The 25,567-nt window shown below is 43.4% G+C and overlaps 4 protein-coding genes across 8 annotated transcripts in view; 3 read left to right on the top strand and 1 right to left on the bottom strand.

The window, feature by feature from the left end:
• The first annotated feature begins 1,579 nt into the window (after positions 1-1,579).
• Positions 1,580-9,784, top strand: echdc2 (enoyl CoA hydratase domain containing 2). Of its 2 annotated transcripts, XM_085773212.1 has the most exons (11): positions 1,580-1,896; positions 4,014-4,081; positions 4,155-4,242; positions 4,345-4,431; positions 4,523-4,615; positions 5,851-5,907; positions 6,014-6,076; positions 6,215-6,339; positions 7,401-7,451; positions 7,526-7,573; positions 7,704-9,784. In XM_085773212.1, the coding sequence occupies exons 1-11, from the start codon at positions 1,656-1,658 to the stop codon at positions 7,779-7,781; spliced, it is 999 nt and encodes a 332-aa protein (XP_085629338.1). In that variant the 5' UTR covers positions 1,580-1,655; the 3' UTR covers positions 7,782-9,784. The 2 variants fall into 2 exon arrangements, with proteins under 2 accessions (XP_085629338.1, XP_085629339.1); XM_085773213.1 differs by lacking the exons at positions 5,851-5,907; positions 6,014-6,076 and having other exon boundaries at positions 7,704-8,044.
• On the bottom strand, positions 8,057-21,868 carry zyg11 (zyg-11 family member, cell cycle regulator). The gene is made up of 18 exons (XM_085773211.1): positions 21,413-21,868; positions 21,122-21,287; positions 20,113-20,324; positions 19,682-19,999; positions 18,539-18,652; positions 18,322-18,438; positions 18,103-18,243; positions 17,716-17,892; positions 17,185-17,249; positions 15,504-15,603; positions 15,357-15,407; positions 15,101-15,262; positions 14,206-14,253; positions 13,907-14,104; positions 13,748-13,800; positions 12,129-12,226; positions 11,826-12,035; positions 8,057-9,955 (listed from the first exon to the last, which is right to left on the bottom strand). Exons 1-17 carry the CDS (start codon positions 21,434-21,436, stop codon positions 11,836-11,838), a joined length of 2,244 nt encoding a protein of 747 aa, XP_085629337.1. The 5' UTR covers positions 21,437-21,868; the 3' UTR covers positions 8,057-9,955; positions 11,826-11,835.
• A 13-nt stretch (positions 21,869-21,881) lies between these two features.
• Positions 21,882-24,342, top strand: coa7 (cytochrome c oxidase assembly factor 7). The gene is made up of 3 exons (XM_085773215.1): positions 21,882-22,318; positions 22,440-22,580; positions 23,781-24,342. The coding sequence occupies exons 1-3, from the start codon at positions 22,213-22,215 to the stop codon at positions 24,224-24,226; spliced, it is 693 nt and encodes a 230-aa protein (XP_085629341.1). The 5' UTR covers positions 21,882-22,212; the 3' UTR covers positions 24,227-24,342.
• An 866-nt stretch (positions 24,343-25,208) lies between these two features.
• ralgps2 (Ral GEF with PH domain and SH3 binding motif 2) overlaps positions 25,209-25,567 on the top strand; it is an 80,423-nt gene continuing 80,064 nt past the window's right edge. For 2 of the 4 annotated variants that reach the window (XM_085773206.1, XM_085773208.1), the window contains exon 1: positions 25,233-25,363. The gene's annotated coding sequence lies outside the window, so the exon portion shown is untranslated. Of the gene's footprint in view, positions 25,364-25,567 lie in introns of all 4 variants that reach the window. The other 2 variants (XM_085773207.1, XM_085773209.1) reach the window with 2 other exon arrangements.

Here is a 25,567-nt window from a genome sequence, read left to right as displayed (position 1 = left end):
TCAGCTTATCAAAGACAGCTTTGTGTTTTAGTTAACACATGTGTATTGCGATAAGATGTCTGACCCAAAGGTCAAAAACACTGTACACGCCTGGAGCGGATCACTGTGCCATCTCCATCTTGACAGACAGCTAGAGTAACAGGACGCCACTCTCTCCCTCTGACTCACACCGGCCCGCTGCCCCAGCTCATGTCTGTGGGCACACGTGGATGGAGAGAGTCAGCAGAGACGCAGACTACTGACTCAAGCATGCGACCATCAGTCTGTGGTTGGTTGGCGCTGCATTAGAGGGCACAGGAGCAGAGCAGCAACAGGACGGAGCCCACAGTCCTCCAGCCCACTCTCTGATACAAGGCTGACCCCTGCAGGACCGGAGGGGAAACACTGTGTGGTTGGCATCGGGTAATTTGAGTTTGGGAGACGTGAATGTGCTCAGTTAAAGCCAGAAAATGGTGCCACAGGCCGGGGCTTACAGAGTAGGAGGTGGGAGGGAGGAAGACATCCATCACAGTAACAGACACACAGCCTGTTCCTCTGTGTCATTTCCAGTGACATTAATGACAACCTGGGCCTGTGTGTGTTTCAGAGTCGGTGTTCCAGCTGTGATGTGTATCCCGAGCCCAGGGACAGACTGTCTGCATCAGTCACTGTCCACCGGATTCAGCTCCTGTCACTCACACACCTGTCCTGCACACTCAAACACTGAGTGCCACCTTCCATCAGTTTTCCATCTCAAGATGCGTACATGTGAGAAGAGGATCACAGACATCAGATCTTAACAACCTGTTCCCTTCCAACTGCACCAGCTGACATTTCACACGACTGCAACAGAACCTATGCAAATCTGAAAGCCGTACCTCTCAAAGGATGCCTCGCCAGATTTCAACTGATCTGTATTCTCTTTCTTTCTTTCTTTCTTTTCACTTTTCATATCATTCTGACCTGCCATCCTACAGCACACACAGCCACCTACACTCTGCACTTATGATACGTAACAAATGAATGTGATTCACTGCAGTCATTTTAAGATCACTGTAATATTTCATAAATGGTAAATTCCTATGACTAAGTCTGGATCACACACACATACACACACACACATGCACACACACATGCTTGGCTCTTAGACTGTTGTGCCATCAGACCCACTGTCTGATTATGTAATTGCATAACCTGTAAAGACCTGCTCAATAATGCATGGTCAGGCTAGACATGAGCAGCCGCATGGAAAACTTTACCTCAACAAGCTGCTTTGTCTGGCCAAAGAGCAGACTGGACACTAGGCTGTGTGACACTGGTGTGTGTGTGTGTGTGTGTGTGTGTGTGTGTGTGTGTGTGTGTGTGTGTGTGTGTGTGTGTGTGTGTGTGTGTGGCCTGCTGTGTAAAGGAACAGTGCAGCTTAATGACGAAGTAGACTGTTGCAAAACTTCCAAACTGATTATTGCTGAGCTTCTTTAATATCAAACAGGCTACGTTTCAAGTGTGATGACTGCTATGTGCGAGGTCATATTGCAGTCAGCTGTGACACCTGACTGGTTGTGATGTGGCCGGTCAGAAGAAGCCAAGTCCCTCCTTTCACAGGAAGAAACCTGCTCCAAACTTCCTGCGTGTTTCCTTCTTCCTGCTCCTGAAAACGAAACAAAACATCGGCCAGCATGACAACACTGTTCAGCAGAGCAGCCGGGCCAAGCTGCTCGAACTGGCGACGTCTGGGGGCGTTTCTGCGGGGAACGCACAGCCCACCGTCCCGTCTGCCTCCCCGGTACGGAGCACGGACGCTGGCCGGCTCCAGGCGCCCTGTGACGGGGCAGAGTCTCCGGCACGTCCGGGGGCAGCACACGGCGGAGGTAGACCTTGTAGAGGTGGATGTGAAGCGGCTAGAAGGAGGAGACCATGGTACGGACACTTTACTGTATGGTTCAAGTTAACACCGACAGCGTCCCTTGTCAGCAGTGTTGGACACGTTACTTTTAAGTTATAGTTAGGGCCTACTACTTAGGCTACTAGTTATTTCTTCTTTCTTCCAAGGAAGTCCTACTTCCCATGTGCGCAAAAACTCACCAAACTTTACAGAAATGTCCGACGCCATGCCAGATTTACTGAACTCCAAGGACAAGCGTTTAAATTTAAAAACTTTAAAAATTCCTACCAAACCAACGGTAGATGCTACAGTTTTGAAACTTCACCACAATGTAGCCCAGATACTGCTGAAACCTTTGTTCATTTAGACTCATTACAAATTATGAAGTCCATCACTCTGTTTTTTTTCAATAGGCTAACTGTAAAACTTTTAAAATGTATCTCCTCCCACAAATTTTGCTCAATTGACACCAAACTTGCTAGAGAGCATCTTCAGACTGTCCTCCACAAAACTCGTTTCTCTGATTTTTGATTAAGCAAAGATTGAGCCTACAGTGCATGAAAACGTATGACTGTAAACAGTAGGCTACTGTAAACTTAGACTATCCAATTCTTGCTAAATACATTTTCAATCTTCCTGAAAAAAAGAGAGAACACTTTGGAGTCTTGGTTTATGAAGTTTGGCAAATATCAGAATTTTATCTCAAAAACTGAATTTTCTAGAACATTTTAAATTCTGCTCTCATGGGAACAACTGGAGTCAATATAAGAGTGACATTTTTAAACATCACATTTTCTCTTAAGAAGCAAAACACTTATTGCTAAAAACTAATCACCAACATTTCCATTCTGTCAAGATGCAATTTATGTATTATCAGATTTTTGTTTAGATATTAGAATTTGTGACATTTTGACCATTTTTGAAATCTGCCTTGACAACTGCTGCCTGGTCTCTGACTCCCTGTGTCTATTTGAGAAGACACACAGCAGGTCCTGCTTCCAGATATTTAGCTCAGTGGGTTAAGAGCTGGTTCTTGGTGTTAGAGGATGTGGGTTCAAAACCCCACCAGGGAGTTAACTAAAACACCAGACAGTCTTTGTGAAACAAATGTATAAAATCTTAGAGTCACAGTAGATGTTTAACAAATATACAGTATATCAGAATTTTACCTCTTTTTACAGTGGTTTCAAATCTGCCTGCACGAGAGTGAATGGCTTAGCCTACTCAATTTGTGAAGCCACCATAGCACTGCCACTTGCCAATTAGCTCAGTGTGATAGACAATGGTCTTTTGCTCCAGAGGTTGTGGGTTCAATTCACAACTGGTGCAAAGTGAAAATTATAAGGTCAACTGTCCTGTCTTTCTATTCTCCTGTTTGTTGCTCAGAATTTGCCTAAATTTGCACCAAAATAGCCCGTACCCGACCCATCGCTGGGCAGCAGCTATAATTCTGGTTTGCAATCTGCTTGAAAAACTTCATGAAGGGCTACTTGTATGATCCAAAAAAAAAGTTGCACATCCATCTTAATAATTATTTTCGCAGGCCTATATCCTATGTGCAGAGGCTGTTATATGCACATGTTGGTGATTCCTCACAAAATGTATTAACAGTGATTTACCATGGTTTGAAACGCACATCAAATTAAAATGCATCTGAACAAAATAATCTGAAATAATCTAATAATAAAAACATTCAGACCAGTTGATAACTGGTCGGCACGTAACAGCACATTTTGTTTGTCCGTAACGGTAACGGCGTCACAGCGTGGAAACGTTTTGGATTAGGTTGGCCTACTGAAAAAAGCAGCGCCGCTGGTTATTCCCATGAGTGTTGCTCAGTGAACAGCTGGCAGCGCCTCCATCCTCCTCAGCAGCAGAAAGCCTTCTCTTATCAGGTTGTTGAAGAAGAACAGGATTTATTCCCAGAGTTGGTGGCATTTCTGGATTATTATTATTATTATTATTAACCCTGGGCTGTTGTTGAATGAAGTTGTGTAAAGCCAGCCTCTGCACAGGAAGCTCTACTACAACCTGCTGTGATTTTGTCTGCTTCAAGGTCACAAACAGAAACATGAGGGGATGAAATCACATAAAGCTGGAGAATAAAAACAGCCTCTTGTTTAAAATCCGTTCAACTGGTTGTTTTTCTCAGGGATAGTGGAGGTGCTGATGTGCCGACACAAGGCAAGAAACGCTCTGGGCCATGTCTTTGTCTCACAGGTGAGACAACACACACACACACACACTCTCACACACGTGACCTTGACTGAGACACTGTGTCCTGTGCGTGCAGATGAGGGAGCTGGTGTCCACTCTGTCCCATGACTTGACAGTGCGTGTGGTTATCTTCAGGAGTCTGGTACCCAAGGTTTTCTGTGCAGGTGAGTGTCCTCTGAGACATCTGACACCTGCTGGGGATTTGTGATCAAAGCCTTTCTAAATGATGTGTAACGGTGTGTGTATGTGTGTGTGTATTGGTCCAGGTGCAGACCTGAAGGAGAGAGCTCTGATGAACAACACCGAGTCAGATCTGTTTGTCCACGGCCTGCGTTCCCTCATGACTCAGATAGGTAGACTGGCCTGCTGAATGATGACTGTCCTCTTTGTTGCCCCCTGGCCTGAATGTGAATTGTATTCTCCGCGTTGTGATGCCCTTTGCAGCATCGCTGCCTGTGCCGACCGTAGCAGCCATGGATGGCGTTGCCCTGGGAGGGGGGCTGGAGCTGGCCCTGGCCTGTGACCTCCGGACTGCAGGTAAGTGACAACTGAATCATCAGCTGTCCATCTAGCCCTGGACGAGTCTGCACAGGCCACATTAATGGGTTGGAGAGTGAATGTCAGGTTCACTTCACAACCGTCACAGAGCCAGCCATATGAGATCAGTGGTCAACTCCAAACATGACATTAGAGCCAAGAGAAACATCCAATCAGAGTTGTTTCTCTAGACTGTCTCTAGAGGTCAGTGGCTGTCAACCTGAGCATAGAAACACTTTTTTTTAAATTAAGTCTTAAAAACAGCTAGTTATACATCCTCAAACATGCTTGGGATGTGTGACCTTTAACAGTTCATTGTAAATGTTTTTTTTTTTGTTGAAATTATTGTCTTCAAAATGCCAAATGTTTGCTAGTTTACTTTTTCAAATGTGAGAATTTGATCCAACTATGGATTTTTCTTGTTTATCAAGACAAGACAAGATGACAGCTTGGTCTGTGGGGAGTTTGAACAGGCATCTTCACTGTTTTCTGTCATTTTATAAACTAAATGATTTATTGGTTTATGTTTGTGTGTCTGTAAAGTTGTTTCAGCATCTATTACAAACAACCTTGCACATATTTTAATTTCTGATTACATTATTTAGATTATATTTAATTGCATTATTTACATCATATTAGTTTTATTTTATTCATATTTATCTTATCTATTCTATTTATAAGGCCAGTTTAGGAGCAACCAGGAGACATTCCACTATGTTACTCTGTGACTTGTGTATAAAGTAATCTTGTATCGTGTATCTTGTATTATAGTCTCTCTGACTTCTAGTTGTGTAAGGGACAGTAACCTTTTTATTTTGGGTAAATCATTGGAGAATTCTGTGTTTATTCACTGACAGACTTGTGGTCATTTTTCACAAAACCATGCTGAAAGGGTCATTGATTCTGGTTATACTGTTGTTGTGTTGTCCACATCTGGAGACTGTGTGTTTTCCATCCACCATTAATGATCCACTGATGAGACACAAGACTAATGATAGCTGCCGAGGCCAGACACATCTGCACAGCTGTTTATAAACCCCGTCTATTTGTGATTGGTTGAGTTAAACGTGGCAGTCTGGTGATTGGCTGAGGGCTGATGAGCTAGGTGAGCAGGTGTTTACGTCTATTGGTCTGACAGAGGCATCAGTCAGACTTTATGCCCTCCATAGCTTAATGGCAGCTCAGACCTTCATCCGTCCTCTGTGTGTGTGTGTGTGTGTGTGTGTGTGTTTCAGCGAATTCGGCACAGATGGGTCTGATCGAGACGACACGAGGGCTGCTCCCAGGGGCAGGTAAGATGGAGAGAGGTCACAAAAACCACCTTGCCCTGTTCGGAGCGCATTAGTCAAGAGACAAAACAGCTGCGAGAGGTTGACCTTGAGCCTCTTTGTCCTGCAGGGGGCAGTCAGCGGCTGCCCAGGGTGGTGGGCATCACTCTGGCCAAGGAGCTTATCTTCACAGGTGGGGGGGGACAGAAATGCTGACATGTTGCTCCAGGCACAGGATGCCTGTCGGTCAGCGAGGCTGTTGTGTCTGACTACCTGTCTGTGTGTCTGTGTGTGTCTGTGTGTGTGTGTGTGTGTGTGTGTGTGTTATCAGGTAAGCGTGTGGGAGGACAGAGCGCTCTGGACATGGGTCTGGTAAACAGAGCTGTGGAGCAGAACCAGACTGGAGACGCTGCCTACAGAGAGGCTCTGAGCCTGGCCAGAGAGATACTGCCCCAGGTTGGAATACAAACACATGCTCTCAGCCCCAGCTCAGATAATGATGAATCCCTGCTCCCTCCTCCTCCTCCTCCTCCTCCTCCTCCTCCTCCTCCTCCTCCCATCCCCTCTGAATCTTTCTTTACATTTTGCCCTCCTCTCTTTTTGGTGTTTTCTCCCCACCTTCCCCTCCCTCCCTCCTCTTTTTCCTGTGTTCAGACTTCTGTCATTCAATATTTCTCTCACTCCAGTTGAGATGCCTGCAGTCAGGCAGGGCTGGAGTGGCAGTCAAGTGGAGAAATGGACCACAAATAGCTCTGCACACAACACACACACACACACACACACACACACACACACACACACACACACACACACACACACACACTGGTGCTGGTGTGGGTTTAGTGATTGACAGGGGTTTGCATTGTGCATTGAATAAAAATGAGAAAGGAGGTAGATGATAAGTTGTGTGCGAGTTCCCAATTATGGGTTGAGGCTTCCTATTCTGGAACCAGATTGTGAACATTGCTCGCAAGAAGGCCAATCTGTGATATGTCTATATGTTTTGTTTTTGTTCTTTTTGATCACTTTCACAAAAAAAAGTGAATGGATCCAACAACAGGTTTCATTTCCCCATCAATAAATGAGGGCTAATGGCAGCTTTTATCAGCGCTTATTCAGCAAAGGCAAAGCATAACTCTTAAATGCAAAAGTTTTATGTTGCAAAACGTATATAATTGACAGGGTACCGACACACAAAAAACAGTGGAGTTGCGGTTCTGTTGTAGATTCCATCTCTGTTTTGTAATACTCTGAAGTAGTGAGATTAAAACGGCTGATGGAGTAGTTCATAGTATCTATGTTCTTCATCTGGTTCACAACTTACTCATGTTCATTTCAGCACCATGAATGTGTTCAAATAACTGTTAAATACTATGAGGTCATATTAACTGGGTTTTTCATTAGCCCTGGATTTATACTGTTATCTAATGGTTGTTGTGCATTATAAAAAAGGATGTTGTCCTATATTGTGGTCATTCCTCTGTGTTGTTTTAACATGTCATGTCACCTATCACCAGGCTCCTATTGCTCTGCGGATGGCAAAAGAAGCAATGAACAGAGGCTTTGAGGTAGGAAATGACTCATGCATTATTATTATGTCTTTTAATCTCTGGCCTCAGTGACTGAAACCAGTCTCTCCCAGGTTGACATCACTTCAGCAATGGCTATAGAAAGGATGTGCTATGCTCAGGTAAGGCTTCGGGTGTTTAATTGAGTTTCTTTCTCGACTTCAAATCTCTCGTCATCTCCTCTGAAGCTGTCTCTCTGCTCACACATCATCATCCGCCTGCTGCTGCCTCTCTCTCTCTCTCTCTCTGCAGGTGATTCCCACGCGGGACAGACAGGAGGGTATGGCTGCCTTCATGGAGAAGAGACCTCCACGCTACACTGGGGAATAGACTCCTCTCAGTTATTGAGCTTCTCTCTCACACACAGATGCACAGCGCTCTCTGTAACCTCATGTCTGATACAACATTAACACCCATTGATTGTCTGTGTGTATTCGAGCCAATGTCAATACATGAGTTCAGTTCAGTCTGAGTGGCGATACTCAGGATTCAGCTCACGAAAGGTGATTTGTTTTTTGATTGGGATCCCCAAACCAGAATATGGCTTTGATTGTGGTATGAAGCTGACAATGGAGTGACTGAATAAAAAGGCAACAAACATCATCTCCAGTTTATGGGAATGTACATTCTTTATTTTTTTTCCAAACTTCAAAATGTGACTCTCAGCAGCAGCATGGCACAGTCAGAGCAGACATACTATACAGTACCCTTGACATTTTCCATCTCAACTAAATTCTTGTTTTAAAAAATAAATCAAGCTGGCTTTCATCCAGGGAGATGCTCAACTAGACCGTCCAGAGAATCAGAAGGAGCGACAGAAAAGTCTGTCATCTCTTTGCCCAAGTCATGAAATCAGCCACATGCATGATTCTGCAAGCTCATCATCTGATTTACAGAAAAAAACAAGGCCATTAGAAGATGAGGTGATGGAGTAGTGTATGTAGCCAAACATATCGTTTTTATTTTCTTTTAAATGGATATTTCAACATTTTGGCAAGCTCTCCTATTGCCATAATCCCTATAGTCCAGATTGCATAGAGAACAGTGACAGGGGCCTGAATGAGAGCTGCAGGAGCGGAGTCAGCTGCGGAGGTGGACGTGGTGGCTCCTCTGGACCACAGATGAGTAGCTGGTGGAACAGCATCTTGAAGGACACTAATGTTGGTTTTCAGCAAGAGACAGACCCTTGAATGTTCCCACCCTCTGCTCACTCCTGGGTAAACAATGCTTCTCCACTTCTCCTTCCTTTGTTCTAGAAGTATTTCTCAATCAGATAAACTGAAAAAGACTTCAACACACAATGGGACATACAATAGAATAATTTCCATGCAACCAGTTCAACCAGTCCTGAACAACTAATATTCCTTTTGCATTTTCTGTTATGTACAAATTAAATACACTGTTTAAGATGCAGATACTTGTACAGCAGTACATACACACATGCTCACAGCGAAGTGCTGTCTCTGTCTTTAAGACACCTAGGCGTATTGGGAAGCACAGCGAACATACCAATATATACACAAGGTTCTCAAGGAGCAAACAACTGTCACTTAATACACAATTCTACATCCATCATTATTATACTGACCACACCATTATTGCCATTTGTGTCCAGAGTGGACATTTGCAATGAACCAGACGTTACCGACTTGAATAATCATGGGATTTCTAATGACCAGCACTGCCGGCTTTGCCACTGATTTGGCCGACTTTGGGGCTGCCAAACATTTTGAAAAGAAATAGCACAGTAGCTTCTTAAAGAGACATGATTTCAGTTTTCATCTGTATCGTCTGCGACGTTGAAGCGGCTGAGCACACCCTCGGCAAACGTCCCGTCACATCAAATCAAAGGCATTAGCTGATAGTAGACTGAATGTAGAGGAGGGCAGCTGTAGTACTACAGACCCAGAGGCGCGGGTTTCAGTGAACAAAACACTGCTATTAACAAACAAGCAGGCATTCCTAAAATGAACAGCACAAGCATTCAGACAAACTCCCAGCATGCTTGCGCTCACGGCAGCGGCATGCGTATATGTAATGAGCAAATCAAATCATTTGGGTCAACCAGAGGCCGGAGCGTGAACCTGAGGGTCGAGTCCCAAACTGAGATCTATATGTGTGCACCCACATGTTTTTGGTACAAGAAACATCATGATGCCATGAAGTCCCACTGGCGAGAGTGAGCACGAGCACAAACCTCATGTAGAGATTTGAGTTTAACCGACTGACAGTTTATCATAATTTAATTTTTCATCACAACATGAGCACACAGAAATTGTCCTGTTTTGAAACAAACACAAAGAAAATAAATAGTATTAGTGTGTGTGTGTGTGTGTGTGTGTGCAAAGAATTGCGTTGTCTCTGTTCATTATCACGGTAGTCCTTGATAAAGTGTGTTTGTGCGTGAGATATATACCACAGACACGCACACACACACCCAAAATCCCCTCATTTATGGTGCGACCCATGTTAACGTCCTGTTCTTGGTCAGGGGCCTTGAATTTCTGAAAGAGCAGAGAGAACATTTTTCATTTAATAGTTTATTTGTAAAGGGACTCATATACTATGTATTCATGAACATACAAATAATAATAATAATTTGTTGTAAATATACCAGATCTAGCTCAAGAGATAATTTCCATCTGCAGTCTAATAAATAAACACTACCGGTAATAAAATTAGAGTTAGACAAAGACAAAACAAATTGAGATGCGCATAATACAAATACATCAGTCGGAAAGAACAAGAGTGGTGAGATTTGTCTGACAATAAATGTCCTAAAGAGCGATTATTAAATTAATCATCAACTATTTTGATAATCTAATAATCAGTTTGAGTAGTTTTTTTTAAAGAAAAAAGTCCAAATTCCAAATTTCTTTGTTCGTTTATGACAATAAACTGAGTCCAGGGTATATACACAAATCTTTGAGTCAATTTACTACCATTTAATACCTTTTTTCACTACCTTCAGATTTTTTTTAATACCACCACGACATCGAGTTGCACCAAGTATCAATCAGAAAGATTTTATGACATGTACATAGATTGTATCATCCAACACTTACTTACATCATTACCATTACCCAGGAGACTCGGTTGCACAACAGGGCATCATCCATAAGTCATCAGGAACATTTGATCAAAAATAAAATATCTTATCATGCCTTTCTCAATCACCAGCCTCTCTCCCCTGATCCCACCCTCACCTGCCCCCCCCCCCCTCACTCACTCACCTCACTCCACCTCCCTCCCTCACCCAGTTTGCCTCGCTCCGTCTTCCTTCCTCACCTCCCTCCCTCACCCAACTCACCTCACTAACTCTTTAAATAAATACCTGGTTCTGTCTCTTACGTCACAGAACACAGTGGTAGGCCATATATATGTTTTTTTTTACATCAGTGTGAAAAGTTTCAACAATGTCCGCACATCTGCACCGCCGGTCTGTGTCTCACGTGCGTTCCATCTGACCTCAGCTCTCAGTAGAAGCTGCAGCTGCTGCAGGTGTCTGTATCTGTAGCGCTTCGGGGCTTCCTGCCCTTTCAAACGGAGCAGACCCGGACCCGGTCCGACTAAACACCGGGCTGGCGGTAGAAGGTTCATGGAGCTGTGAGCCGCGAGTGCATGAAAAAAGAGCACATCGGATGTGCGGCGCGTGACGTGCATCTACATTGACACACACATAGGCTACATCAAGGCGCCTGTCATCTCAATTTAAGTCTTCTGCAAACTTGCATTTTCCCATATTCGAAACGTTTTGCCACACGCTAAAATCCGAAGAGATTCACTAGCACTTCTATCCGCCTGACAACTATGCGCGCGAAGATGATTTTAGATTTCTAGCGGCCAATGAATACAATGAATTGATATGACGTAAATATCATTCCTTTTTTTTTTGAAGTAGCGGCGCAAGCAAGTAATGCTTTATTTATTTTATTACGCCTATTTCATCAAAATAAAACCAGTCATTGTCCAAAAGAAAAAAAAATAATACCTATTCTTTAAAATTAATACCTTTGGACCAAATTTATCACTTTTTAAGGCCATTAAATTTTGCTTTTTTGATTTATCACTTTTTAATACTTTTTAAAACCCCGCGGACACCCTGTGAGTCTCTCTTTGGTTTGTGGACAAAACAAGACATTTGAGGACGTCGTCTTGTGGTTTGGGAAACACTGACTGACTTTTTTCAACATTTTTTTAACATATTATTGACCAAATAACTAATTGATTAATCCATGATGAAAATAATTACTCGTTGCAGCCTCAGTGCCTACTGTAAATAAGATCAAAAGAAAGAGAAAAAAATGAAAAGAATGAACCATGTCCAGCCTGTGTGAGAGCCAGATGCGGATCACAAGCAGTGTGTGTCTTTACCTGGGCGAGGTTATTGCGGCGGTGGCGGGCGGCGGCCGGTCTGTGTGTGTGTGTGTGCGGGCTGGCCGGTGCGGGCTCTGTGGCGCTGCAGGCTCTCCAGGATGCTCTCAGCCAGCAGCTTCACGTCTCTGTGGGTCTGTGGGTGTGTGTGGACCTGCTCCAGCTGCTGCAGGCCGCCCTCCTCCAGCAGCATGCTGCAGTAGCGAGCGGCTGTGAACACACAATCACATCTGTGAGCACTTTGTCAGTGACGTGTCTAAACATCGACACTTGGTTCTGTGGACGTTTGTATCTCTGTCTCACCATTCTTGCTGCAGACGTGCTGCATGGCCCACGCTGCCCACAGCTGGACACCCGGGGTGTGAAAGCACTCCAGCAGGGGGAAGAAGGGGTTAAATGACCTGACAATGGGAGAATAAGAGATGTCACATTTGTGCATGTAGGATTTACTACTAAGAGTGTCCCTGCCTCAGTATTGTCATAGTCGAATCTGATTGGTCAGATTTTGCCTTCAGTTGAATAATCGTCAAATCAGGTTGTCTATTCTGCCATTCATTCATGATTTCATTTGCATCTTTTTCCGCTCCAGAGGAAAGAGCTAAACCCCCCAAATAAACAAATGTAATTCTTCAGCTGACAGAAGTTAACAGCAACAGGACATTCTCCATCCATCCTCTTCCTGATCTCACTCATTAGGCTGTGTGCAGGACACCGCTGTATCTCTTTAGGGGACGGTGCAGTGATGAGTGTCCCACTTTGTGCTGTGAATTAGTGAGTGTGTAGGAGAATGAAAACTTGTGGGGCCATGACATGTGCATCAGTGCTTGTAGATGGTTCACAGCAACATGGACAGCACTGTTTTTTCTGTGTACTGGATGTACAGTATGTGTGTGTGTGTATGTGTGTGTATACTGTGCTGGAGCTTGCACGATCGACAGGCAGAGAACGCGTCACTCAGTTTAATCTTGTAAATAAACCTTGCAGCCAGAATTCAATTTTCCCTCCACTAAAGGGAAATGACAAGAAAAGAAAGAGAGAGAGAGGCAGCTGCTTCCCGACCCAGGACCTTCCCTCCCTCTGACCCTCTTGGTACCAGTACCTCCTCATAGACAGGTTAAGCACTGCTGATGTAATATCAGCATGTATTATTAAAAAAAAAAAAAAAAAAAAAGTTAAATCAGATGTTCAGCAGCACTATAAGGTTATTACAGTTTTCAATTTTTCATTTGTTTTTCTTCTTATTTAGTTTTTCAGTTGGCTTTTTTTTAAAATTTCAGTTTAGTTTTAGGTAGTTCAACTAGTGATTTAGCTCATCTGGCAAAGTCGTTGTGATCCCCAGTGGTCATAAAGATCTGCTGAAGTTTGTCGGTTGGTGTGAACTCATACAGTAGTCAGACCTCTGAAGATGAACTTCCACATTTGTGGGATTTCTCCCTTTTAGTTACATCCCATAATGTTCCCATCAGTCCTCATCACGTTACATACTCTCATCTATCTGTGGGTCGTACTCCAAGTCGTCCCATATTGAGCTGTGGCCTTTTCTTCCTGCAGCTTTAGCATCTACAAGTAAGCTGCTGTTATCTGACTGAACTTCAGTGTTAGTTAGTTTTACATTGTTCATTAATAGTAGTTTTTATTTAGATCTCATTTTTGGAAAAAAAAAGTTTTACTTGAGTTTACTAAATTATTTTTTTACTGCAAGTTTTAGTTTCAGTAACTATAATAACCCTGGTGAGCACCCCCAGAATGGTACTTTTTTTTTTGTGATGAGTTGATGCTGAGGTTGGCAGTTGAATCAGACTTCTCCTCCAATTGAATCAAGGAATCATCGGCTAATTGACTAGGGTCACCTCTAATATAAAGTTTAATAAATGAAGACTTGCTGTCTTTCTTTTTCTTTTAACAGACAAGCTGCATCTTACCTGTACGCCACCATTTCACACTCTGGTGGGGGCCACTTCATAATGACAGCATGCTGGAGACACACACACACACATTTACAAGTGTTAAAGCAGCTGTCTAAATCACCGTCAACAGCATTGTTGTGCAGTTTTTTGCAGGAGTTTTGTGCTCATTCCTACCAGCTGCTCCAACAGTGTAGATCGAAGGTCGCGGCTGAGCGTCCAGGCCTCCTCTCCTCGTGACGTCAGGTGCGCCAGGATCCCTGCAGCGAAGTAGCTGACCTCCACCTCCGGGCTGTGCAGCAGAGTGCTGATGTGGTCCAGGAATCCCTGCACCATCAGCTCCCCATGCAGCTCTCCCACCTCAGCTATGTTATTCTACACAACGTAGGGTGAGAGGGGGAGTGATTACGTCTTAATGTTGTAAATTTATTCCACACTCACTTTCTCAAAGGGTAATCACAGAGCAGTGGACTCACCAGCAGACCCAGAACTTTCTGCTGAATAGAAGACTCGTTGGGGAAGGACTGCGTGGTGGGAGTGGGAGGGGACAAAACAACTGTCAGTCAACCTGTCCCAGAGGCATGCACGGTTATGTGCTTTGAGCTGTTTTGTGTTTTTACACACCCCTCACATTTTTGTAAATATTTTATTATATCTTTTCATGGGACAACACTGAAGATATGACACTTTGATACAAGGTAAAGTAGTCAGTGTACAGCTTGTATAACTGTGTAAATTTGATGTCCCCTCAAAATTACTCGAAAAAAAAACACACACACACTGACGAAGACTGACTGTCGAAACCGGTCTGTGGTAGCTACCTGTACCAGTGAGGCAATAAAGACATCAGAAAGACACCAAGTGTTGCCGGCTTTTTGTTCTTTTTAAATTATTTACTAGCTGAGCACCCCCTGACTGCTTCTTTTTCTTTTCTTTTTGAGTGTGCGCGCTCTTCCTTTTTTGATTCCCTCAAAATTACTCAACACACAGCCATTAATGTCTGAACCGCTCGCAACAAAAGAGAGTACACCCCTAAGTGAAAATGAATGAGTGAACTCCATGCCCAAGAGAAAAATGGTAGTCACACAAAAAACGACACTTTGGGCACAATTTGGACATTTCACTTAGGGGTGTACTCTCTTTTGTTGCCAGCGGTTCAGACACTAATGGCTGTGTGTTGAGTAATTTTGAGGGGACATCAAATTTACACTGTTATACAAGCTGTACACTGGCTACTTTACATTGTATCAAAGTGTCATATTTTCAGTGTTGTCCCATGAAAAGATATAATAAAATATTTACAAAAATGTGAGGGGTGTACTCACTTTTGTGAGATACTGTAAATGCATGTGTGTGTGTGTGTGTGTGTACCTCTAGAACTTTAATAAACAGCTCCAACCCCTGGTTCTCAATGAAATGGCGACAAGTTGTTGGTGACTCGTCGGTGAGGTTCCAGAGTGCACTCAGTGTAAATTTGAGGGTAGCATCCACCACGCCCTGAGAGGCCTTCTGACGGACGATGTGGAGCAGTTGCTGTGGGGTCAAGAGAGAACATTTGAATGAAAATCTGCCTCTTTTGGTGGACAGGTCAGTCAAGAGGAGAAAACAGCTGAGATGAGCCACGTACCTTCACTATGAACAGCTCTGCTCCCAGCTGAGCTGTTTGTTCTGTGGACAACTGAAACAAGTTCACACCAAAAAAGTTAAGTCCTACAAATGTCTTAAGAATCCATGAACAGTAGCACAGCAGTGAAATCAAGACAATATACTGAACCTTAGCAGCAAGTATGGAAATGATAGCCACAGCCATCCTCTGCATGTTCTGGTCCTCATGGTTACAGAGCCACTGCATCACTAGTTTGGCAGCTTCAAACCTTGCAACAGAGAAAGAAAAACCATATCCAAGTGTGAACACACAAGAGACAAACTTCCATATGATGACACATCATCAATTTATTTTGGTTTGGCTTTGATTCTTCAGTCTTACAATCGTTTATTTTTTTTATTTACTTGTTAAATGACCCAACTAGGGATGGGAATTGACACAATTTTACTGACACCACTTGATCGATTCTGCTTATCCATGTCATCCTTTATCCACTCTCTCTGGCTCTGTCACTAACTTGGAGCAATGTAATGATGGACTGGACCCAGTGTGTCTATGATAGATTATCAGCATCAAGGCTAACATATAACCCACTCATTAATATCAACAATAATGACTAATGATTGAACTCAGGCAGTGTGAGCATCACATCACCCGACGTTATCTTTAAATGATTAGAATCATTGATGAGGGATGAAATCCTCATCCTGCTTTAGTGAACAGGGCAGTGAGGAACACGCCACCAGCAGAGAGGAGACAGTGAAGCTGGTGTTCCCTCCCTTTTTTTAGGTTGAATATGGAGAATGCGCAGAATACCACCATCTATTGATCAAGACAGGACTTGCAACAACAGAAAAATATTTCCAGCAGTCGGTTGCCAGATCGCTGCTTGCTACAGTAAGTATAGTCTCGCTCGCCAGACCCTCCTCCAGAAAAGTAAGTATAACACACACCGTTGCTAGGGACGCCACTCTGATCAGAGGACACAGAGAAGAAGAATAGATAGATATAGAAGATATTTACTTTCTGTTTCATTTTTACCTTCATTAAACTGCTTGGGACTAATTGTGATATTAGATAAATGACTTGTAACTTGTTACAGGGAGGGTGGAGCCTCTGACCCAGGGTCACAGCTCTCGTCTCAGTGGCACTGCGAGTCAGAGACACAAACATGAACCGTAAACTTTAATATCTTGTTTATGACGGATAAGACTACATAATCCATCGATTCACTGATTGATTATAAAAGACTTAAGAGATAACGAGGAGTTTTGGAAAGCGAACTGCTTTCACACTACATTTACCATGAGCCTCTGCACGCACGGTGAAATTCTTGGACCGGCGCACAGCGGACGCCCTGTGGATGTATAATTTTTTGAAAAAATATAGCTTTTGATAAGCATTCTCCATATTCAACCTTTACATTTTTGTGCTACAGACATGGAATGTTTATTTATTATTATTATTTTAATTATTGAGCCTATTTATTAATGTTATTATCCTTTACCCTGCTGGACCTGAGTAACATATTTCATTCCTTCATGTTCTGAACATGTTGAATGACAATGTCATTTTGTATGAAACTAAGCCAGAGTTTGGAACATTGCCCTCTCCTGTCACTATGACGACTTCATGGACTCCTTCATTGTCATGTGTGCTGCTGTCCACCTCTGATGAGAGTGTAACATGACAAAGGAATAGATAAGGGAATTGATAGGCAAAAAGGATCAAATGAGTTGGAGCCAATTCTCAATTCCCATCATTCAAAGTAACTACTTGAAGTGTGCGCTATTACAACATGATAAAATAATACCATACAATACTTTAGGATGAAATGTGCATTTCACACCTGTTGAATGGAACCTCCTGCAAAATACGGTCACTGCACAGGGACAGTAGGCAGTTCTTCTGCAGCTGCAGACACAGGAACCAAAGCAGATATCAGTTCAGAGTGTGAATAACACCAGAGTTTTTTATCTAAACTCATTCAAGCAGAACCTGTCATTATTATTATTATTGTTGTTTGGGCTGTTGTTAGAGCAACAGTTGAGCTGGATCATGTAGGTTGGACTTGTATTAAACAAACAGGTTCAGAGTTTAAATGAACAATATGTAAAAAGGTCGCTGAAGAATATGTGTTGGAAAAGCTGGAGCTGGTTAAAAACAATCAAACAAAATGTCAGCTTGTCAATAATTTATGTCACCTATAAAATGTCAAAGAGAACATATTTGCATGATCAGATTGCATTTTGTATTACATATCCATTGTGTATTTTAGTCTATATGTAATATGATATTTCCTTCATGCGCTAAATGTAGTTGCTGTTAGTTATGATTGATATGACATGTATGACATACAGCAGTGCAGACATAACAGTACCTGTTGGTGGTTGGGGAAAGTCCGCATGGCCTCCAGTAAGAGCTGGGTGATGGTACTCAACAGTCGCACTGGCATCCCTGCTGCCAGGTCCTGCTTGGTCAGGTTGAACACACAGGCACTTGCTGCCAGCTGCACGTTCAGAGTGGCAGGATGATTCTTCATACCCAGAACTACCAGCTGGAGAAAAAACAGGGAAAAGGAAGTAGTATAGTATTAAAAGAGATTACTGCAGAATTTGAAGTGTGTCATACAGATAAACCTGTAACCCTGGCTGCAATCTGCACAACACTTTGAAGTATGACAAAACCTTGCATTATGATGTTGTTTTCTTAGAAATGAAGCAAAAGAAACATTGTTGATGGAATCATAAGGGTTATGTTGGTTCACCTTGAGGATGTCCGGTCGTGGCTTCTCCATGACATGAGTCAGACTGAACAGATGAAACAGAGCTTCTCTCACAAACCCTTCCCTCTCACTGTAGCGACGCAGTGCCTCACAGATCTGGATCTCATTGGCTTCGCCCGTTACCTGTTCACACAATTGACAGTTTAGCCGACCCAAATGTCTAGGGCGTTATGAATGCGTTAATTTACTTTTCTAAACTACCTTTAGATTTCCCTCTCCAGAGAGGAACTCTGAAAATCCAGCTTCTGTGGCCAGGAGTCCCACAAAGCTCATCCCTGGTCTCTCCTTAACAAACGCTGTCACGGCTGCATCTGTAACCTGCAACATTCACACATGCAAGGATTGGCAAATTGACTCAACGTCCTGTATGCTTTCATTACAATCTAGCTGAAACACTCGTGGACAAACACATACACACCTGTTTCCGCCCTGACACATCCAGGGAGACGAGAGCAGGCAGGATCCCCGGCTGTCCGAGCAGCTGACGAGCCACATCAGAGGTGAACTGCTTATCATCACTGATGTCCAGGTGCTGCAAACCAACAAGCAAGGTTGTCAAATCACAGAGACAGCATTCTTCTCAAAGCAGTGATGTTGACAGGTCTAACAGGTGGTGACTTGAGTGGATCTCTAAAAAGTTCATTGGGTCTCTAAGATGATTTTTGTTTCTCGAAAAATTGTTAACTCCTGTTTCATACGATATGATTGTGATTAACTGTTATATTCATGTTATAATTTGTTCATCTGTTATATCCATATCTGCCTGACGGCTAGATGCCTTGTTTGCCGTTGTGGAATCTCTAACTTAAATGTTTTTTTGTTTTGGTCTTTTATGTATTTTGTAAAGTTTTTAAACTTAAAGGGACAACGAGGAGTTTTGGAAAAGCGAAGCGTTTTCACACTACATTTATGAGCCTCCGCGCGCACCGTAAAATTCTTTGACCGGCGCAAGACGGACTCATGTTTTCATTCATCAATAATTAAAGTCAGAGGTTCAAAGAGGTTCACATACCGTCGTAGTTCCGACCATAAACGGCGATTCAGCTGCGTTATTCTCATGACTCACCACAAAACCGAAAGTAAGGAAACGCTGGTCGGCTCGCCCAGCATTTCCGCCACCACTAATAATAACAAAATAACGATAGAGACAGAACGATATATTTATCGAAAATGGGCCCATTAACAAGTGTGGGTAGCGGAGATTCATCCACATTAACGTGAGACTTTTTTATAACCGAATAGAAACTCCTCGTTGTCCCTTTAACTGTAAAATTCTGCACTTTTTCAGTGGGTCTACTTGGCACCACTCCTACCACAAATTAATAAATCTAATCAATTCAAAATGTTAAAATTTAACCAATAAAATTCTAATGTTAAAGGTTTATTAGAAAACATAATCACAAAATAAGGTTTGTTTCCTCAATTGTTGAGATAACACCTGTGGTGACTGGCTAGTTGTGATAGTGTCCAAGACTGTGCACAGATTGTAATGTATAGCAATATCTCAAAGCAAAATAAATACAAATACCAACAGGTTTGACAGTAGGCAGTTGCAACTAACCTGCAATACATCCAGCTGCCGTATGACTCCCAGCAGCTGGGCGGTGCTCATCTCCAGCCTCTTCAGCTGGTGCAGGGTGAGGGAGCGCAGACGCTCCTTCAGGCCAAGCAGTGGACTAAGGTTGGTCACTGAGGTGTTGGAGAGATCAAGGCTCTCCAGTCGAGGCAGGGAACAGACATCAATTAGCCCAGAATCATAGAAGTCTACATTGGCCAGAGAGAGTGAGCGAAGGCCCTGAAGGGAGCTGAAGCGATACCGGATTGGTTCCTCCAGAGAGGACATGGTGAGACCTGTTAAACCAAGTCGCTGGAGGGACTCCTGCAGAGTGTTTGAGAAAAGCAAAACAAAACCAAACAACACACTTTAATTACAGTGTAGTGCAAGGAAAGAATGGTTACTAACTAACACAACTAAAGATACTCTGACTTTACCTGACAGTATTTGTTGGTGGCCAGTCCCTGGAGAATATCATGAATAGTGAGGTCTGCATTGACCCTGGCAGCATCCAGCTCCAGCAGTCTGTGAGGACAGAGAGCTTTCTGGAAGGCCTCGGCAGAGATCCGCGCTGTACGGATGCAGGCTCGTCTCAGCCGCAGGTATTCACAGTTCCGGAATACACCCACTGTGCTGTCATTCAGTAAACCTGGAACATAATGTGACGTGTCGAGGGTCATCTCTGGGGCCACGCAAGCCTCGGTAGGACTGAGCTCTGCACAGGAATGCATGTGTTTTGTCTAGGGTGACAACATGTCATGTGGCTCACAGATGTGACACCTTTCATTACATGTTCAGGAGCTTGTTGGGAACTGTTTTAAAACTGAGAAGTTTTATTTTCGTCGTTTACCACACAAAAGCCTATATATGAAAAAAAACAACCATATCAGTCTTTTGGTGGTTGTTATGTACACTGACATGCAAAAGTTTGGGCACCCCTAGTCTAAGTTTCTGTTAAAGTGAACAGTTCAAGTGGAAGATGAAATCATCCAAAAGACATAAAGTTAAACATGAAACACTCTTTTCAATATTTTAAATCAATATCAGTGTATTCTTTTAGTTTTCTACAGTTTCAGAGTAAAAACAAAGCAGCAGCCTGGAGACTTGAGCTCTCAGATAACTTTGACCAAGGTATCAGACAAGATATTTACTATTTACACACTGTGAAAGGGGGGGGAGGGGGGTGTATAGGTCATAACTATGCAGGGTGCCCAAATCTTTGCTGCAGGCCCTTTGAAAATACAAATATACCATATTGTTTAAAATGTAAAGGGCAGGTGTCATCTGTAACTTCATGCCTTTCAGAGATCATTTCATCTTCCACTTACTTTACAGTTCACTGTAACAGACATTTGGATCAGGGGTGCCCAAACTTTTGCATGCCACTGTAGGTTCAGAAATCACAAACTCGTCTGTTCAGAAAAGCGTCTAAGATCCAGCTTTTACCTTCAGTGGCCATCTTGGCCAGCAGCTGGTCTGCCAGCTCCTGTGGGAAGAGCACAGCTTCTCTGAAGCACAGGGAGCCGTCAGGCCGCTTCACACAGAAACACTCCAGGTTCTGGCTCACATAGGTCAGACACAGGTCTGTGAGAGTGGCTGGAGACGCCTCGTCCTGAAGACACAAAGAGGACGTTTCTTCATTTACTTACTTACTTTACATGGTTTATAGAGGTTCGATATCCAGTATCAACATGAGCGTATAAAAGACGTCGCACAAAATACCAAAGTGGAACTTACCATGCTCAAGAAACCAGAGGCCATGGCCACAGCTTTTAAAGACGCACTTTTGTATTAGCTTATGCGCTCGAGACTGGTGTCTTTTCTTGCCACCACGGAACACTACAGCTTATGTAGCTGGCCTACGAGCGGGCTGGTTTATTTACCGCTGTAATTCGCAGTGTTGACCTGTCTGTCTGGGAGTCTGACGTTATGCTAACCTGTCAGACTCCAGCATTAGCGGCGGACCAGCTAGCTAGCTCACTTGTTGTTTCCTCCGCTGTGGAGAACCGCTCTCCGTGCAAACACGTAGACAGCAGTCTGCGGCGGCGAAACCCATGTTTAAAAGATACCGACTGATGACCACGGCTACCTGAGCTCTGAACGGAGGAACTGGGAGGGGGGATGTATTTCTGAGCGATATGCTGAATCTATTTTGACTAGACCAGACAGATCGTAAATAAAGGTCACTGCACTGGAAGTACATTACGAGGGGGCTGGACTACGGAAGCCTGTTGAGGAAGGTTATGAAATACGGAACACACACACTAGCATGCTCTTCTCCGTCTTTTTGAATGGCAGTCCAGTCCAGTAACAATTCTAATTCATTTTTTTAATCCGTTCATGATCGACAGCATTTTTTCCGTGTGGTTTTGTTTTTCTTTCTTTCTTTCTTATTATTATTTTTTTTAGAAAAAGGCTTTTGTAACATCGCTCGTGAATTCGTTCAGCAAGGTCACAAGTAGCTGTGGATGTGGGGGTAGTAAAGCCTTCCACGCGTGGTTATTGTACAATTACAGCGGAGAGGTGTACTCTGGAATATGGCTGGCCTTGTAAACTTCAAAGATGAGAATGAAGTGAAGCAGTTTTTGGACAATCTGGGAATTGAGTACAGCTTCCAATGCTACAAAGAGAAGGATCCTGAAGGTAACACACCTGTGCTTGCTGTTCAGACATGAGTGGTGCTGAACGTCGGCTTGGAATGGAAACTACTTTCATTGGCCTTAGTTATGTTTCCTACATGTTGTTTGCATCGTGTTTTTCTCAGGATGCCAAAGGCTGGCGGACTACCTGGAAGGAGTGAAGAAGAACTATGAGAATGCAGCACAGGTGCTCAAACATAACTGTGAAACACATGGATATGGAGAGAGCTGCTATAAACTGGGTGCTTACCATGTCACAGGAAAAGGTAAATGGCTTGCCTGGCTAAGTAGCTCACTGCTCTCCTGCTTATCCCTCCTGATAAGTGCACAAGTTTAAATGTTCACTTCACAAAGTCATCAGGTTTCAACGTAAAATGTTGAAAGATTTGGAAAGAATTGATACTTGCACAGGGCCGTCGCTAGGAATTCTGGGCCCCCTGAAAGAATACTAAAGTGGGCCCCTGACTTTTCCACTTTTTTTTGTATGTATTATCATTTTTAATTTAGCCTACTTTGTTTTGATGCTAATGCAGCATTACTATGAGTATTAGTCAGGGTCATATGCAGAATAATTCAGTCATACAAAGATTAGACTACTGGGGTTTTTTGTGGGCCCTACTGGGCACTGGGCCCCTATCATCACCTTTCTCCCCTATACAACGGCCCTGCTCTTGCAGTGTGTATGCAAGTAAGGTACACAATATGAATTAATTATTAGTGACGGTGGTGATAATAATGTGCCAATAAATAAGAATCTTGTTGACATGAACAGATCAGTGGTTGAATTTAAAGCAGAAGTGAGTGGTCCGGTCGTTTTCGCTAATGCTGCGTTCGAGGCAGGCTTTTGAAATCGTAAATTACAGCTTCAAGTCACAACTTACGACTTTGTAGCGTTCCAGGCAACCCACTCGTGTTTTTCCGACCTGTTTTACCTGTGAAAGTCACTATAACGGCCACTCGTAACTTCCGACCCGTGAACTCGTACCAGATCAAACTGATACAACTTCACAGGATGGAAAAACAGTCTACGAGTTGCCTTGAACGCACCATAACAGTCCTCGTCCCTACGTCGCCACATTCACGGCGTCCCTTGGCTGCACACACAGCCCTGCATGCCGTTCTCTCTCCTCATTGGATAAAAACTGTAGGATACGATAAATGTTTTCTCCTCGGCTCAGAGCAGAGCAGAGTGACTGACAGACCCGTGTTTCGGTCCAAACACTCTATGTAAGTGATTGCTGTCGGAAGATATAACTATTTAAGACTTATATTAACACAAATATATCACTTACTTTTGCTTTAATTAAAGTAATTTTTAAAATGTCTACTCGGGTACATTTAGTGTACTTTTGTAAAATCTTGACTGCAGGAGGAAATGGAATACCTTCTACATTACTCCTGTTCATAGGATACACAAAGGTTTCTGAATATGCACTGTGTCCTAATGACCTATATATTTCCACTAGGTGGGGTACCAGAGTGTCTGAAAACAGCCTACTCCTGCTTCATGCGCTCTTGCAACACTGGAGGAAAGAAGTCTGTGGATGCCTGCCACAACGTTGGTCTGTTAGCCCATGATGGACGAGCTATGGATGGAGGACCTGACCTGACGGCCGCTACACAGCACTATGAGAAGGCCTGCGCTGGAGGCTTTGCTCCATCATGTTTTAACCTCAGTGCTTTGTACATTGAGGGCAATTCCAAAGGACATGCACCAGATATGAATTTAGCTTTGAAGTACGCCAACAGGGCTTGTGAGCTGGGACATGTGTGGGGCTGTGCTAACGCAAGTCGCATGTACAAGCTGGGAGACGGCACAGAGAAGGATGAGAAGAAAGCGGAGGAACTGAAGAACCGAGCGAGGGAGCTGCATGGTCGAGAGAAGGAAAGACAGCTCAAATTTGCAGAGTGAATCATCATCGTTCGTTCATCATTGTTTTGGTCTGGGTGCGCACGTGCTCAGTCAATTTGTTTGTGCGAACAAGTTAAATATAGCGTATGCACAAACAAAAACTGGACTAGGAATGGGCTCTTTGCACAGCTCCACTACTTCCTGAACTTAATGCTGCTCCTTTATTTCCTGTCTTACATTATTGGACAAACTGATTAATCCAGGTGTGTCTGAGTAGTCACAATGGTCAGACACACCTGGATTAATCAGTTTGTCCAATAATGTAAGACAGGAAATAAAGGAGCTGCATTAAATTCAGGAAGTAGTGGAGCTGTGCAAAGATCCCATTCAGAGATGATCTGGTGTTAGTTTATGGTCAAAAGTGTGCAACATCAACTACAGTGTGTGGATGGTGTCATACCAGTAGAGTTCAGAGAAATGTGTCCATGATGTGTAAAAGCAATAAAATGAATATCAACTCAGATATGACAGTTTTTTTATTTTTTATTATGTTTTGTCTCTTGATTAAGAAAATGTTTAAACACAAGTTCTAGGTTTAAAGAGCAGTTTGAAATGTCATCAGACCATCCTGTGCACTGGACAGTGTGGAATATCATTGTGTTATTTAACTCCACCAGTGACGAGTAAAGTTATTTCGACATAGTTGTGTGTGAGAGATTTATACAGAATACTGGACACTTTGACAAGCACAGCAGCTGGTGTGGGTGAGACGGTGGTTGAACCACAAGGGGGAGTCAGAATCTAAGACGTGAACTTTGCTCCTGTTAACTCTCATACTCACAGGGTGTTTCACCCCGAAGTCATGAAACAAGACGGAGTATAACTCCTGTTTATCCTGATTTGAGCCAACTTTGTATTTAGACGTAGAAAATAATAGTGACACCGACAGAAAGTGGGTGTTTACACCACACAGTCGATGGTTTACACAGAGCGCAACTAAGCCGGGGGCTGCTGGGGATGATGGGTGGACTGCTGAAGCTCCGCCCGTTAGCCGTGCTCTCATTCAAAACAGAGGACAGCTGTTGCTAGGCGCATCGTCGTGTCCTGAGCGTTAGCCTCCAAACTGTTAGCTGTCTGCTGTCTTCTCATGCACCCGCTGGAATATCAGGACGAGACAGAGGGAAACGGCGCACTTCGGTGAGTTAACGGATAATATGAGGCAAAGTTTGCGACGTAATTTTAGAAAATACCCCACAGCCGTCGATACAGTAAGCTAACCTTACGTTAAGCCCCGCGAACGGTTTGGGTGTGTTTGTTTTTATGTGCAGGATGCTCCCTTATCAAAGTAAATCGGCATCCATCAAGAGGAGGGGATACGAAGACGTGCAAAAACACCGTGAC

This window comes from Trachurus japonicus, chromosome 4 (assembly GCF_045865225.1).
Source record: "Trachurus japonicus isolate A0001 chromosome 4, Traja_1.0".
Classification (NCBI taxonomy): domain Eukaryota; kingdom Metazoa; phylum Chordata; class Actinopteri; order Carangiformes; family Carangidae; genus Trachurus; species Trachurus japonicus.
This window is presented reverse-complemented; position numbering and strand designations above follow the sequence as displayed.